Raw genomic sequence first — 17,993 nt, 5'->3', positions numbered from 1 at the left:
GATTTCTTACATCTAGTGACTATAAAATGATACATCTAGTGACTATAAAATGCTACCTCTTTGAGGTCTTAATCTGGCAATTTGCAGACTAATAATAAGGTTGAACAATATTTCATGTTTATTTGCCATTTAGGTTCACTTTCCCATACCATTCGGCCATTCTCCAATAGGATTTTTATTGATTTGTTGGATTTTAAAATGTATATTCTAGATATTATTTATCTATGGTAGGTGATACATATTAAATACATCAGATTCATATACATTTTTCTCCTTCAGTACCCAGAGTTCTGCAGGGCCAGTACAATGGCCTTTGATACTGAATATTCTTCCTATACTAGTAATGGCTCATAATTTTGTGGGACAACTAGTTTACAAAGTTCTCTCACAAATCTTATCTCACCTGAGTCTCTCAACAATGTTTAAAAGACAAGATGGGTATTATGTTCTTGTTTTATAGATAAGGAAGCAGAGTGGCTTGCCTTCGGTTGTAAGTCTATTAAAGTCTTCAGACTCTGCATTCTATATCTTCCTTATGATTGCATGATGCTTCAGCTGTTTGTAGAGTATGGCCCAATCATTTAAGAAAATGCTGCACTTTTGCTTAGCATTTTTATCTTAGTTTTTTTCCCTATTCCTCTCTCATATATAACTCAAAATACAGCTTTATTCTATGAATTTTATTCTAATTTCATTATCTATAAGATGAACAAACAAGTAAAGGAAGCACCAAGAGAATTTTTATAGTTTTGAGAGTCTAGGAGTATACTAGAAATCACAAGAGTCACCTGTTCTGTTGAAAACCACGTTTTTTAAAAATAATGGATCTTTTTTTGTAAGAGAGAGCTGAGTTCAACTTCAGTGTTTTTCTTCCCTTAACCTTTTAGACTTAAGAAGAAGAATGTAGGGAATAAAGAGTAGAAGAGTACACTTTGATATGTATCAATATCATGTAAGTTGGCTACTCTATGACAAGTAGCATTTAATTAATTTTTAAATACCATGCATTTGTTATATCAGATATAGTTAATACTTACTACACTTAGCATTAAATATTGACTTTATCATGGGAAATAATATTGGTAGGGCAATGATCCCATCACTAAATCTCCAGCTGAATCTCTTTGCACCTAAGCAGTTGGGTAGATATCCAACTTCTAGGAGAGACCAAGGAGGGGGAGTTAAGAGATGTCCAAATTTAACATCAAATATTTGAGATGGTGAAAGGCAGTACTTATTACTTCCTGGAGTTATACAATACATAAACTACTTGGGATGAATAAATTCTCAAGTTAATCCAACTATTGCATGTGAACTCTTCAACTTTTTGGCATTTCCATGAACAATTCTGTTGTTATATATATTATACACACCAAAGAGAATATGTTTTATGAGACTAGCAGTAACAAGAAAGAATCTGGAGATAAATAAGGAAACAAAAGTCTTACTCTGAGATATTTTAATCACCAGATAATAGTTAAGCACAGAAGAACTTCCTGGATACATCCTCTGATGAATACAGAGATAGGGTCACATCATATCTTCTCCAAAGAGAAAGGTCTTTCTTTAATAGCAACTAGCTGTAGTCTAGGTAAGTATTAAATATGGCCTTTACCAGATCACCTTCTTGGAGTATTACAAACACATCTGCAGTTGTATACCTAGTATTCACTCATCAAATATTTCCACATAATTTCCAATGTCCATTTGGTTGGCTTGCCTGTTTTCATAAGTGCTGCCTTCTGTACGTATTTTGATCTGAGTCTGAAAGCTGTGTGTGTTATGCGATAAATACTGTATGTCTGATGATGAACTCTCTGTGTGTTTTCTTTTATGAGTCAGGCATTATACCAGACTCATACAACTCACATTGAGTAGGGGATAATTACACCATAAAGTGGTAGCATGAGGTGTGCACTGGGAAAAGGGGAACCTAATGACAATGGAATTCAGATGTGTTTGGAGAGAACAAGATGAACTCTGTGTTGGTAATTCTGAGTTCCATATGCTTTATAGTTGTGTGTAAGGATATGACCCATATACTCTTAATGACCCATATACTCTTTTTGTAAGAGGAGAGTCATTCTTAACTGAGCAGCTTCTAGTATCACCTAGTCCAGAGGATCTCAAACAAACATCTATTTGACAGAAAGAACACTTCTTATATTTTTAATAAGTATATCTTCAAATCAACAACTAAAAAAATTTTGTGTATAAGATGAACATATGTACAAGATGAACATATAATAAAATTCACTCTAGGACATGTGCAAGACTGGTGGAACATTGGGATAACAGATCCATACAGGGACTATCCCAGGCAAATAAAAAACCTGGTCATCCTCTTTATGGAGAGAAGTGTCCAAGGCTTTCTATGAGGCAAGGGTAGGAGGGTTGATTTGTTAGACTCCTTCCTCAGGAGAAAAACGTCTTAAATCCAAAGAGGCTTCCTGTACCCTTTTCAAGGGGGAAATCATGATAAGTCAAGAACATTGAACATTGAATATTGTACAAAAGTCTGAAAACCCTTTAATAAAAGGTGGTCTTTGTACTAATCTTTAGGGTTAGCAAGAAATGGGGGCTCTTGGAAATTGGAAATCATACCTTATGATATGGTGGGGGAATGAGAGAGAAGAGAGGAGAGAAGAAGAGGGGGTGCGATGGAACACATCTGGAATTAAAAACACAACACAACACTGGGGGTAATAGAGGAAATACTGCGAAATAGCTGACATGGTGCCTCAGGAACCTGATACACAAGACCACGGTATCTAAGTGAGTTTGGGTGACAAGGCAGTACTATGAGAGGGTTTGAGAGCCAGGCCACCTGGATCTCTGAGAGCAAGACCGGGGTCTCCTAGTGACACTCTGTTCCTTGAATTGTCTGGGGCGGGGAGTCCAGGAACTGCAGCCTGGAATCTGTTTGCTAGGATCACTTTGGAGGGCCCTACTTAGGGCAAATGCAGGGCACAGTTAACCCGCAGCCTACACCTTGAGCAGGACAGCTTGCCCAGCCGCCGACTCCGCCCCTCGGCCCGCCCCCTTTCAGGCCCCGCCCCATTCTCCGACAGCTCCTTAAGTTTGCCAGCCGCCCGACCCTTCCCACTAGGTCCTCACTCAGCAATCGGGTCTCTGCCGACTTCCGGCGGCGGGAGCCTCTGGGTGCACCTACTGCGCGTGCGCGAGGCCCTGGCGACCCCTGATGCTCAGTTCCCCTGTGGCGGGGACTTGGTACGGCCCAGCGGTTGGCGTACTTTGAGGCTCCAGTCAGGGGCGGGCTTTTCAAATTACCCATTTGAAGGAGAGGCGACAGCCGGGACTGGTTGCGCTGGAGATGGAGAAGCAGACCCTGAAGGGGCCTGAGCTCAGCCTGGCGGGGCTTCCCGCCCAGCAGGTGAGTCAGGAGGGAGCCTGCAGCCCGCGAGAGGGACTCCGCTGCAGCTTTACGCCTCGCAGTGTCTGGTGGCCGGGGAAGCCCCAGCCTCGCGCCCTGAAGACCGCAGTCGCCAGACACAAAGGGAAGGACTAGGAGATGCATTGTTGGGGCTATGAAGGACTTGGCCATCTGCACCCTCTGATTTTTCAGGGAGAAACTGAGGCCCGAAATGGGACGCGATGCCAGAGCCCCGCAGCGCGTTTCTCTGCACTCCTGTGCGTTGCCCTCCGCAGGGTTTGGGCTCTTGGTTTTACAAGTGTAGGTGGTGCTGGGGGTAGTGGGTGCCCCGGGATTTGCAGGAACGCCCTGGAGAACTGTTGACTTGGCGTCGGATTTAATGGAAAGCCTAGCTCTTCGAGCGGTGTCTATGCACAACATAAACTGTTGGTGGGAGGCGGGGTGGAGAAGCAAATTGCAACCTCTCAGCTTTAGAAAATTGAAAGTTTGATAGTGAATTCTTTCCATATAATTAGAACAGAAAAAGGGAGGACACTTTGAATTGGATATAAGCTTGATGCTTGCTTTTTTCCTCACATTTTTATTGGTGCATTCTAGTTGTACGTATTGATGGATTTTGTTGATACATATTCGAATATGCACAAAATAAACAATATCATTCCCTAGTAGTTGGTGTTTGCTTTTTAGATATGATGTAAAATATATGTTAGAAACCTTTTAACTTAACATAGACCAACCTTATTTCTTGGCAACATTACTTAAATATACCATCCACTCTTAACCATAATTATAAGATCTTAAAAGAAAACAATGGCGTCTTTCATTTGGATTTTCACTTCCTTTTTAATCTCTGCCTTTTACCTACTCATGAAGTGCAGTTGTTTAAACCATATGAAATTGCCTGTTTTGTGGGTATAATATTTGCAATTTCATATGGTGCACCTTATATCTTTGTTTATAAGCCTGGAGTTTCCTTAATAGGTAATATGATTTTGAGAAGTCTTAAATAATACTGTGAAAAATAAAATAAAGCAAGATGTTAGGAGTTACAGTTTGGTAGTCCAGGACCTTTATTAGTAATTTGTGCTGTTTATGTCAACATTTAAAAATAAATATTTTGATTAAAATACTTAAAAAAATCTTGTTAGGTACTTTGGCTGCCCCAATTTTTAGCATAATCTTGATTTCTAGTGAATTGACAGTCTGTTGAGGTTCCTGTACTATCATATAGGTGTAGCTGTCCAGCTATATTTATTAGCTGTGATTGCAATAATATTTAGGAAGGATAGGAAAAGGGACAGCAGATAAAATCACAAAATAAGTTTAATTGCATGGAATGAAAATGTTTAAATATTAAATATGCATAAGTGCTGGGTTATATACATGTGTTTAGTGATGTCTAAAGTCAAAATAATTTTCATGTGGAATTGCTTCTGTTGTTTGAACCTTGGAAGAAATCACAAAATAGTAATAGATTTCAAACAATAAATATTTTATTTGGTGTATTTTTTTTCCATATAAATGAAATTGTCATCTAATAGGGGTAAGACTAAAGACTTTGATGTGGTCACATGCTAGGCAAAGACCTATTAAACCTTGGAGTCATCTCTGATTCCTCACAGCAGAGAACATTAGTTTCAGATTCAGAGTCAGGTCAAATCCAACTCTGCTTGTCCAGTTTTTATTAAATTACCTGTCTTTTCTAAGTTTAGTTTCCAAAGTTGTAGAATGCTGTACAATTTTGATTAAATTGTCTTCTTTAATTCCAGTTTCCATAGTTGTATTGTCTATAATTCCTTTCTTAGAAAGTTGTTGGAACTTGAGAACCTCTCTAAAGTACTGAGTACAGCACCAGCACTCATGACATGCTTCAGAGATGACTATTATTATCATCATCATCATCATCATCATCATCATCCTTTGTCCCACTCATCTGAGCAATTGGGGCAGTCAACTATTTTTTATTTTAAAATGTACAAACTCTTGAAAAAGACTTGAATGAAAATTAAATTTGAGAAATAATACTACCTAATTGCTGAAAAGTCAATGGATACAAAACTACAAGTTTAAGAATTCTCTGTCCAATTCCATTTTCATGGTAGTGCTAACAACTCCAGACCTTTTTCTGTACATGAACAATTCTTAAAATACACAAAATTTCTTTTGGAAAACTGCGATCCTACCATATATAGTCTAATATAATTTTTCTTTATCTTTACCTTGGTTTCTTAGTTAAACTTGACTTTTCTTATCATTCATTAGTGAATGATAATTTCTATCGGAATTACTACTGGATAATGTCTATGTTGTCTTCCCAGCAGCCCAACTTCAATTTTTTTTTTAAAAATTAGTTCTTAATAACAACAATAAGGCCATTTTCTTTGTACTTTCTTTGTGTTCTTCTAGCTTGTAAAACCAATTCAATTTCTCATATATTCTGTATTTCTACTTTTTGAATTTTATTTATTTGTTGATTATTTATTTATTTATTTGCAGTGCTAGGGATCAAACTCTGGACCTGGCACAAGCTAGGCAAGCATTCTGTCATTGAGATATACCTCTAGCCTTAGATTTATAAAGTGTCCTCCTATTTGATTCTCAGCCTTGCTCTGTTCATTTATTTTTATCAGCCTAACTTTAAGTACTTACAAGATCAGGACATCAATGTAGGTTTCTATTTGACTTGATTATAAGCAAGCTCTTATTCAGAAAATTGAACTAGAAATAAGAAGAGGGTAGCTCCATCCCATTCTTTGCTATTCTGCAGATTTGTATTCAAACACTGCAAAGAGGGATAGGTACAAGGAAACATGCTTTTGCCATTGGTCTTAATCAACCTTGACTCTGTTTGGCCATTTCCTTGTGGCTGAGGCCACAACAGATGATTTTAGCCCCCTAAACAGTAAACATCACCATTGAATGCTCAGTGGTTGCCCTCATTTCCTCCCTAGGATCACTTTGTTGCATTTATTAACTAAAACCAACTTCTTTGATTCCATCAACCCTTACACTAAAGCTAGTATTGCTTGCCCAGAGAGGTCTACTTCTGAAAGGAAAGAATAGATGTATACTAAAAGAAGTTGCGTGGAAAACACATTTCTGGCTAAAATGATAACCTTTTAGAATTACTCAGAATACATTAAAAAAATCCATACATACACTTCCCAATCCATTCTGCTTATGTTAGCTACCCCAGATCCACTTAAATTAGCCTGACTAGACCTCCTTCAGCAAGAGAGAAGGGTCATAGTTTATGTATGTGAATTGGTGTGGGTAAAGGCTACATATTTTCAGCTTTGTAGGCCAAGTCTATGTTGAAATAACTTAACTCTGCCATTGTATCTTGAAAGTAGCCATAGACAATATGAGTAAGTATGACTGCTTTCCAGTGAAACTTCATTTACAAAACAAGTGACAAACAGGCAATGGTTTACTAACCTCTGTTAGTAACTTTTTCAGATTAGAATTCTAATAGTATCATCTGCTGAATATACCTCATTTTCTTATGAGTATTAGCTTAATCTTACACATAAGTCTTTTTTTTTAAACCTCAACTTATATTTCTCTTCTTCACTATTTCCCAAACCTCTATAATTTTATGGTGTCTTTTTCAATAAGTGACAGGGAGAAGGCAATCTTCATTCATAGAATAGAAACTCTAGAAGCCCAGATTGATTCCTTAATGTGGCTGTGGCCACCTGCTGGTTCTGTAACACTGTTGCAACTTTCCAGGTTGCTGTAGAAATTTCCAGTAGTCCAGTAGTTCCTTCTCGATCTAAGACATAAAATCACTAGAGGAACTTTTTAAAAAATGCTCAGGTCTCGCCTCGAGAGGTCTCATTGGTTTAGGTTAGATAGCAGTTTAATTTTTTTTTTTTAATAAAGCCCTTCCTCTTTGCCTCAGATGATTCTAAGAAGCAGCCAGCTTTGAGAGTCATGTGCTAGTTCAACTGGATGCCTCATTGTTGCATTTAAAAAGCAAAGTTGAATTTAGTGGCACCAGATGGTATTTATATTTGGGTTTTGGGGTAAAGCTCTTCCTCCCAGCATCAAGTTGCTCCCTGTGTTCACTCTCCAATACCAACCAGTCTGCCACTGTTAAGAGACATATGGGTCACATAGATAATTCTTATAATTAATTGCTAATTACATTAAGGAAGAATTTACTTTGGGGCTGACAAGTCATAAAAAGATGAAATGGAGTTGTTGAAATTCAGTCATGTGTAAAAAAGGAAAACCAGCAAATGACTACATTTATATGGTACACCAGTTTTGAGTTACAGCACACCAAGAGAAGGTTTTTATGTGGTGATTACATGATATAATTACAGAAGGTAATTAGATCTGTTTTCTGTATGTGAAAAGCACAGTTGATTGATTTGGATAGTCAAGTTAAATCATCTACTGCAGTTTCTCTTTTGGGGGTAATCTTTATAGACTAATCTCTCTCCTAACATACATCTTTTCTTTCTGAAATAACTATTTTTCTAATATCTGAAACTTTTATTATTATTAGATTCCTTTCATATTTTAAATTTATATTTTGATTTAGTTAGAAAGCAAGTAATAGTGCTCATTTTTACACAAAAATAGACTTAAAAGAAGCATTATTGCATGTTTGTGGTAAAGAGTACCTTTGTGATTTATAGATTTTTTTTACAAAATCATTGAATAAAATCAGAACCATATATTCAATTTGTAGAATTTTATTGCTGAAAGTGAAGCTTGTATATAGATCAAATCATTATAAGATTATTAAATGAACTAAAAAAAGACTTTCAGAACTAAAATACTTAGTAGTTTCTTGATGACTCAGTATGTCCAGAAGTGTATTCTAAGTGTCCGTTTGAGGTAGCTAGACCTGTGACATTTTCTAAGCAGAACCCTGCATTCAAACAAGATTACATTCTGAGGTTCTGGATGGACATTAATTTGGGGGGACACTATTAAACCTAGTATAGTTACAGTAAGAATGTGTACTGTCTCATTATTGTTTTTCTTCTGTTTGTCCAGTAGATTGTAAAAACTTTCTAACAATGAAAGAAATTAAGGTTTTGCAAAAAAAAAAAAATTTAAAAAGCTCTATTTTAATACTATTATATATTTAAAACTTTGTTTCTTTCTCAATATGGTATACAATGAATGATCCCTAGTACATTTTCTATTATGGATTTAAAAAATGTAATTCTGGATTTTTGCTACCTTTTAAAAATGCTTTTTTTCTTTATTTTAGGACTGCAGCATTCAAGAAAAAATAGACTTAGAAATTCGAATTCGAGAAGGCATATGGAAGCTCCTTTCTCTGAGCACTCAGAAAGACCAGGTTTTACAGGCAGTTAAGAATCTCATGGTGTGCAACACTCGAATAATGGCTTACACATCGGAGCTACAGAAATTAGAAGAGCAGATTGCAAATAAAACTGGAAGATGGTTAGTAGCACAGTTTACCTATGACTTTTAATGTGCTTGAATATTTGAACTGAAAATACAATATAATTTAAATGTAAGTACAAATCACCATACCTTTTTAAGCATTTTAACAATAAGACTCAGGGTGAACTATTAAGCAGCAATTTTCATTGGGCAATTTGTTGTTCTCAACATGTAACAATACAATGAAAGTGATTAAGAAACAAGGAGTAGGGGGATATTTTAAGAGGAAAGAACTAACACTGATGAGTACACATAGAAACATAGACTTAAAAAAAATGAATTGCTTAGAGACCTGTTAGTAAAAAGGTACTGGTTAAGAATAACAGAAATTTAGATAAGGAAATTCAGATGAGTGGGCAGAAAAATTATAAAGATAAAAAAACTTATGAATGGAGAGAAATGTAAAAATCTTCTAGCATATCCCTTCAAATGATGAACATAAGTTCTAGAGAGGCAAGGAATTTACTTAAGGGCATGAAACTAGCTAGTGACAAGCTAATGAGAGTTAGGATTTGCTAAGTAACTTCTGAACCTTTGTGCTATCACTCTTTGCTGCCTTTTAGATTAGATTTACAATTTGTATATGAAATTATATTCTATCCTATTTGTAATGCCAGTTCTAACTTTGACCTAACAATCTACTTAATTTAGTGACTAGATGTTAGTGTCTTTTTCAATAGGAATAGTCCTACATGTCTCTTTGTTGATTAGCCTTATAGCTCTGGTACAAGTGAAAAGTTTCTTTGTAGATATTAGTAGCCATTGTGCTGGTCACTACTTGGAAAGTAAGGTAAAAACAGGTAGGAGAAGCTGGGTATAGTATTATGGCACATGCCTATAATCCCAGTTACTTGGGAGACTGAAGCAGGAGGATCACAAGTTTAAGGCCGGCCTAAGTAATTTAGTAAGACCCAGTCTAAAATAAAAAATAAAAAGGGCTGAGGATGTAGCTCATCAATAGAGTGCCCTAGGTTCAACCTCAGTACTGTAAATAAATAAATAAATAAATAGAACAGTTTAGAGAAGATTTTTGTAAAAAATAAAATATTAACAAAATCATGATTTAATAGAGACCTGAGTACAAAGTAGCCAAACATACTAGTTGTATTGCTTTTGGATAGCTATTTTCATCTCTGTGTCTTAGTTCTTTCATTACAGTAGGCATGCTAATATTTACCTTTTAAAGATTGAGATAAAAAATACATATGTAAATAAATATGAATAAACCTAATGTAACATCTTTTGCATATTTAATACTCAACAAATGTCAAATGGTTTGTTTTGTGACCATGCATTATTAATAAATTGTTCCAGTATCATAATATAGGAAAATATTTTTCAGATAGACATACATTGATTTAACTCAGTACTCTTCAAACAGGTCATGTGTCACTAAGTATAGATTATGTGTCCAAAGATAGGTAGTCTTTTAATAAATAATGACACATCTCCTTAGAACATGAACTTTGAAGATGAAACATAAAACTTTAGAATGTGGTAGAGTTGTTAGTTGTGTTCTCAGCTTTCATAGGGGTTTTGTTGGGAGGCAGTTTCAGTGGGAAATTTTGAGAAGTACTGCTTAAAAAAGTATAGGACTAAGCTGGGTGTGGTGGCTCAGGAGACTGAGGCAGGAGGATCAAGAGTTCAAAGCTAGCCTCAGCAAAAGTGAGGCACTAAGCAACTCAGTAAGATTCTGTCTCTAAATACAATTTTAGAGCTGGGGATGTGGCTCTGGTCTAGTGCCCCTGAGTTCAAACTTTGGTACCCACCCCACAAAAAGTAAGTGTAGAATTAAGCATTTCATATTTTATCATTTTTCGTGGTGTCATGGTGTCTAAAATATTCTTCTGTGAGCCATAACTACCTCCATATTTAGTGCTTTATTTATAATAAATTATGAATTGGGAATTTTCTTAATTTGGCAGCTTAAATTTTCAGAAGTTGCTGATTTATAAAAATATTAAACAAGCTTAATCTCTCTTAAATTTATATAGTAAAGATGAGGAAAAATTTTGGAATGCCTATTTAAAAGTGTATGAATTTTAATTTTTTTCTGATCTTTGATAGATAAAAATATCTTTGTTTCTATACACACATACTTGTTCATCTTTCATATAAACCATTGTTACCTTCGCTTATTGGCGTATTTGTAGAATTTAATGAAACCTTGAATATTCTGAATGGATTTTTTTCCCACAACTTTATTTTGTATATACTTTTAGAACCTGAGTTCACTGATCAAATAAAACTAGAAATTATAGTACTTGATATCTTTCTTATCTTTTTAAATTGAGGCATTATAATGATATATAAAGTTGGAGTGCTTTGTGGTGTATTCCTGCATGCACCTAATATAATTTGGTCAACTTTATTCCACAGTTTTTCCCCTTTTGCTCCCTCCTCTCTCTCCCTCTGTCCCCCCATTTCTACTCTCTCCTTTCTATTTTCACAAAATTGCCATTTTTTAAAAATTTCTTTTTTCTCTCTAGCTTCTGCATATGAGAGAAATACCTGACCCTTGACTTTCTGATTCTGGCTTATTTCACTTAGTATGATGTTCTCCAGTACTATGCAGTTACCAGCAAATGACATAAGTTCATTTTTTGTTTCAGCTAAGTGAAACTTCATTATCTCTATGAACCACATTTTCTTTTTTTTTTAAATTAGTTCTAATCAGTTATAAATGACAATAGAAAGCTCTTCAATTCATAGTACACAAATGGAGCAGAATTTTTCACTTCTCTTGTTGTTCACGAGTTAGAGTCACACCATTCGTGCAATCATACATGTACCTAGGGTAATGATGTCCTTCTCTTTCCTATCCCCTTGCTCCCTCCCCACCTTCCATTTGTCCCATCCAAAGTTCCTCAGTCTCCTGAGCCACTGGGATTACAGGTGTGCACTACCACGCCCAACTTAGTTTTACACTTTCTTAAGCAGTACTTCTCAAACTTTTCCACTGAAATTGCCTCCCCACAAAATCCCCTATAAAAGCCGAGAACAAAACTCAAAACTCTACCACATTCTAAATTTTCATGCTTCATCTTAAAAGTTCATATCTAAGGAGATGTGCCATTATTTATTAAAAGACTGCCTATCTCTGAATGCATGATCTATATTCATCCCATGCTGGATGGATTATGGATATGGATTAGCATATACTTATGGATTAGCATCTACTTATCAGAGAAAACATTTGGTCCCTGGATTTTTGGGACCAAAAAATGCTTATTTTGCTTACCTTGATATTCTCCAACTTCATCCATTTACCTGCAAATGCTATGAATTTATTCTCTTTTAATGCTGGGTAATATTCCATTGTGTATATGTACCACAGGTTCTTTATCTATTCATCTATTGAAGGATATCTAGGTTGGTTCCACAGTTTAGCTATTGTAAACTGTGCTGCTATAAACATCTATGTGGCTGCGTCACTGTAGTATGCTGTTTTTATGTCCTTTGGATATAGACCAAGGAGTGGGATAGCTGGGTCAAATGGTGGTTACATTCCAAGTTTTCTAAGGAATCTCCATGCTGCTTTCCAGATTGGTTACACCAATTTGCACTCCCACCAGCAATGTATGAATGTGCCTTTTCCTCAACATCCTCACCAAAACTTATTGTTGCTTGTATTTTTGATAACTGCCATTCTGACTGGAGTGAGATGAAATCTTAAAGTATTTTTGAATTGCATTTCTGTATATAATATATATATATATATATATATATATATATATATATATCTAGAGATGTTGCATTTTTTTCATATATTTGTTGATTGATTGTATATCTTTTTCTGAGACGTGTCTGTTCAGTTCGTTAGCTCATTTATTGTTTGTTTGTTTTGGTGTCAAGTTTTTTGAGTACTTATATATCCTGGAGATTAAAGCTTTATGTGAAGTGTGTATGGCAAAAATTTGCTCCCAAAATGTAGGCTCTCTCTTCATCTCATTGATTGTTTCTTTTGCTGAGAAGAAACTTTTTAGTTTGAATCCATCCCATTTATTGATTCTTGATTTTATTTTTTGTGCTTTCCATGTCTTGTTAAGGAAGTCAGGTCCTAAGCCAACATATTGAAGATTTGGGCCTCCTTTTTCTTCTATTAGGTGTAGGGTCTCTGGTCTAATTCCTAAGTCCTTGATCAATTTTGAATTGAGTTTTGTGCAGGTGAGGGAGAGAGAGGTTTAGTTTCATTTTGCTGCACATGGATTTCCAGTTTTCCCAGCACCATTTGTTGAAGAGGCTATTTTTTTCTCTAGTGTATGTTTTTGGCATCTTTGTCTAGTATAAATGTTTTTATGTTGGTTTGTCTCTGTGTCTTCTTTTCTGTACCGTTGGTCTGCATGTCTGTTTTGGTACCAATACCAAATACCATGATGTTTCTGTTACTATAGCTTTGTAGTATAGTTTAAGGTCTGGTATTGTGATGTGTCCTGATTTACTCTTCTTGCTAAGGATTCCTTTGGCTATTCTGGGTCTCTTATTATCCCAAATGAATTTCATGATTGGTTTTTCTGTTTCTATAAGGAATGACCTTGGGATTTTAATTGGAATTGCATTGAATCTGTATAGTACTTTGGGTAGTGTGGCCATTTTGACAATATTAATTCTGTCTATCCAAGAGCACTGGAGATCTTTCCATCTTCTAAGGTCTTCTTCAATTTCTTTAGTGTTCTGTAGTTTTTATTTAGAAGTCTTTCACCTCTTTTGTTAAATTGATTCCCAAGTTTTGTTTTGTTTTGTTTTGTTTTGTTTTAGGCAATTGTGAATGGGGTAGTTTTCCTAATTTCTCTTTCAGAGGATTCATCACTGGTATATAGAAATACATTTGATTTATGGGCATTGATTTTATATCCTGCTACTTTGCTGAATTAATTTATTAATTCTAGAGTTTTCTGGTGGAGTTTTATTAGATCCTCTATGTATAGAATCATGTCATCAGCAAATAATGATAGTTTGAGTTCTTCTTTTCCTATTCATATTACTTTAATTTCTTTTGTCTCTCTAATTGCCCTGGCTAGACTTTCAAGGACTATGTGAAATAGAAGTGGTGAAAGAGGGCATCTCTGTCTTGTTCCAGTTTTTAGATGGAATACTTTTAATTTTTCTCCATTTGAATGATGTTGGCCTTGGGCTTAACATAGCTTTTACAATGTTGAGGTATTTTCCTTCTAAGTTTTTCTAGTGTTTTGAATATGAAAGGGTGCCGTATTTTGTCAAATGCTTTCTCTGCATCAATTCATATAATCATATGATTCTTATCTCTAAGTCTATTTATGTGATGTATTACATTTATTGATTTCCATATGTTGAACCAACATTGTATCCCTGGAATGAACCCCACTTAATGATGGTGCACTATTTTTTTTAACATATTTTTGCATGCAATTTGCCAAATTAAAAAAAAATTATTTATTTTTAGTTGTAGTTGGACACAACACCTTTATTTCTTATTTATTTGTATGTGGTGCTGAGGATCGGACCCAGGGCCTGGCACATGCTAAGCAAGCACTCTACCACTGAGCCACAACCCCAGCCTCAGCGATTTGCCAAAATTTTATTGAGAATTTTGCATCTATGTTCATTGGGGATAGTGGTCTGAAATTTTCTTTCCTTGATGTGTCTTTGTCTGGTTTTGGTATCAGGATGATACTAGCTTCATAGAATGAGTTTGGAAGAGTTCCCTTGTTTTCTATTTCATGCAATAATTTGAGGATATTAATTCTTCTTTGTAGGTCTTGTAGAACTCAGTTGGAATCCATCTGTTCCTGGGCTTTTCTTGGTTGGTAGGCTTTTGATGGTTGAAATTGATCTGTTTAAATTATGTATGTCCTCCTGGTTCATTTTGGGTAGATCATATGCCTTTAGAAATTTGTCGGTGTCTTTGAGGTTTTCTATTTTATTGGAGCATACATTTTCAAAATAGTTTCTAATTCTAATTAGTGTCTGTCATGATATTTCCTTTTTCATCATGAATTTTAGTAATTATTGTTTTCTCTCTCCTCCTTTTCATTAGGGTGGCTAAGGGTTTGTCAATTTTATTTAATTTTTCAAGTAACCAGGGTTTCATTTTGTCAATTTTTGAATTGTTTCTTTTGTTTCAATTTCATTGATTTTAGCCTTGATTTTAATCATTGCCTGTTTTCCACTACTTTTGGTGTTGTTTTTTTCTTTTCTAGGGCTTTAAGAGGTAGTGTCAGGTCATTTATTTGTTGACTTTTTCTTCTTTTAATGAATGAGCTTAATGCAATGAACTTTCCTCTTAGCACTGCCTTCATAGTGTCCCAGAGATTTTGATATATTGTATTGGAGTTCTCATTTACCCTAGGATTTTTTTTAAATTTCATCCCTGATATCTTCCATTATCTGTGTGTCATTTTGTGGGGTATTATTTAGTTTGTAGGTGGTGGAGTAACTTCTATTTTTTACTTTTTCATTTATTTCTAATTTCATTCCATTATGGTTAGATAGAATGCAGAGTAGTATCTCTATATTTTATAATTGCTAAGACTTGCCTTGTGGCATAACATATGGTCTGTTTTGAAGAAAGATCTATGTACTGCTGAGAAAAAAGTGTATTCTCTCATTGATGGGTGGAATATTCTATGTCTGTTAAGTCTAAATTATTGATTGTTTTATTTGAATTGTATGGTTTCTTTGTTTAGTTTTTATTTGGCAGATCTATCCAGTGGTGAGAGAGGTGTGTTAAAAGTTACCCAGTATTCTCTGTTGTGGTCTATTTGATTCTTCTTGTAGAGAGGGGTTAGTTTGATATACCTAGATGCCCCATTGTTTGGGGCATATTTATGTCCTGTTAATGTATGATTCCCTTGAGTAGTATGAAATGTCCTACTTTATCCCTTTTCACTAACTTTGGTTTGAAGTCCACTTAATCTGATATGAGGATGGAAACCGCTCCTTGTTTACGTGGTCCATGTGAGTGATAGTTTTTTCAGTCTGTGGATGGCTTTTCCAATAAGATGATTCCCTTGAAGGCAGCATATTGATGGGTCTTTTTTTTCTTTCCCCTTTAATCCAGTCTGCAAGTCTATATCTTTTAATTGATGAGTTTAGGCCATTTATATTCAGAGTTATTATTGAAATATATTTTGTATTCCTGGTCATTTTGGTTTATTTTTGGTTTTTAACCTGACTTCGTTTTACCTTTGATTGGCCTTTCGTTTAGTGTAGTTCCTCCCTTTGCTGATTTTCATTGTTGTTTTTCATTTCCTCCTCATGGAATATTCTGCCAAGAATGTTCTGTAGTGCAGGGTTTCTTGCAGTAAATTCTTTTTATTTTTGTTTATCATGGAAGGTTTTTATTTCATTATCAAATCTGAAGCTTAATTTTGCTGGATATATGATTCTTGGTTGGCATCCATTTTATTTCAGAACGTGGTATATGTTGTTCCAGGATCTCCTGGCTTTGGGGGTCTGGGTTGAAAAATCTGCTGAGATGCAAATTGATCTCCCACTACATGTAATCAGATTCCTCTCTCTTTCAGCCTTTAAAATTCTATCCTTATTCTGTATGTCAGGCATATTCATTATAGTGTGCCTTGGTGTAGATCTGTTGTAATTTTGAACATTTGGTGTCCTATAATTGATTTTCCAATTCATTCTTCATGTTTGGGAAATTTATATTATTTCACTGAAGAGTTTGTGTATTCCTTTGGTTTGAATCTCTGTGCCTTCCTCTATCCTGATAAATCTTAGATTTTTGTCTTTTGATGTTATTCCATAATTCTTGGATATTCTGTTTATGGTTTCTTACCTTCTTCACTGTGTGGTCAACTTTGTTTTCAAGATTGTATATTTTGTCTTCATTGTCTGAAATTCTGACTTCCAAATGATCTAGTCTGTTGCTCATGCTTTCTATTGAGTTTTTTATTTGGTTTATTGTTTCCTTCATTTCAAGGATTTCTGTTTGGGTGTTTTTGTTTTTTTTCTCAGATTCTATCTCTTTCTTGAAGTAATCTTTTGCTACTGTATTTTTTCTCATCTCTTTGTTGGTGTGGTCAATTCTTGCCTGAATTTGCTCTCTTATCTCATTGTTGGAGTTATCAGTCTTTGCCTATATTTGCTCTTTTAGGTCACTCTTTAATTTACAGATCATTTTAATTATATATATTCTGAACTCCTTCTCTTATATTTCATCTACTGCCCTGTCAATGGACTTTATTATTGTAGTATCTTGATTTGTTTGGGGCACTTTCTCCCCTTGTTTTTTCATGTTGTCTATGAGTCTTCCTCTCTTGCAGTGCAGATCTGAGGTATTGCAGATTCTACCCTATAATCTTGAGTATCCCTGCAGGTTACCAGTACCACCTCACCGTGAAGGGGGAGATGAATGTTTGCAGCACCAAAGCAACCAATATGCAGCCATAAATCAATTAACTTCTATTTAGACATTTACAGTTTTGTCTCTTTAAACAGAAATGATGAGTTTGGTTATCTTCTACCACATAGCCAGTAGGTTTGCATAATGGTTACAGTTACTAATAGTGGACAGAGAGAGAATGGGGAGGTAGGATTAGGATGTGATGTTAATGAGGTAGGATGTGAGAATATAGAGGTATTAGATTATATGACAAGTGAAAGGGGAATCAAAAGAAGTTGGGTGTTAGCAGGAGGAAAAAGAGAGAGAGCCGATGCCATGCAAGGCTCCCTGATACCTCTACAACAGGGTGGTGTCTGTTAGCACACCTAGTAGGGATACCTCTGTTGCAACTGGGCCCACAGGGAATTTGGTAATGGTCTTCCAGGTCCTAGTTGTTGTCCCTGGATAGAAGCAGCCATGTCCCTAGTTGGTGGCGGCAGTAGTGTTAAGCCTGTTGGTAGATTTTGGGCTTCTGGGCCCGTTTGTGTCACAAGATGGAAGCTGCCCCAACTAAAGATGGCTGAGGTGGCAGCGGAGGTAACCCAAGATGGTAGTAGAAGTGTCCCAAGATAGAGGCAACCACTTTCAGAGATAGGGCTGGAAGAATGGGCTGTGCAATGGTGTTGGACGGCCTGTTCGGTGATGCTGCACTGTGGTGTGCTGTGCTTCAAGAGCCAGCTGCCCCTGGCCCTGTCCGTTGTCCCATGGTGGAGATTACCACATGGGGAGAGCTATAGCAGTGGCTTCAGTGTTCTATGATGGAGGTGGTTTGGCTGGAGCCACATG

The 17,993-nt window shown here is 35.8% G+C and overlaps 1 protein-coding gene across 1 annotated transcript in view; it reads left to right on the top strand.

Annotated features, from left to right (window-relative positions):
• The first annotated feature begins 3,334 nt into the window (after positions 1–3,334).
• The window catches only part of Rtkn2 (rhotekin 2), a 73,993-nt gene continuing 59,334 nt past the window's right edge, over positions 3,335–17,993 (top strand). Inside the window, exons 1-2 of the mRNA XM_026393741.2 lie at positions 3,335–3,394; positions 8,628–8,824. Coding sequence (XP_026249526.2) covers positions 3,335–3,394; positions 8,628–8,824 — 257 coding nt within the window. The remainder of the gene's footprint in view (positions 3,395–8,627; positions 8,825–17,993) is intronic.

Source organism: Urocitellus parryii, chromosome 5 (assembly GCF_045843805.1).
Source record: "Urocitellus parryii isolate mUroPar1 chromosome 5, mUroPar1.hap1, whole genome shotgun sequence".
NCBI classification, from domain to species: domain Eukaryota; kingdom Metazoa; phylum Chordata; class Mammalia; order Rodentia; family Sciuridae; genus Urocitellus; species Urocitellus parryii.
The sequence above is the reverse complement of the archived record's forward strand: the minus strand, read 5'-3'. Positions and strand labels throughout refer to the sequence as shown.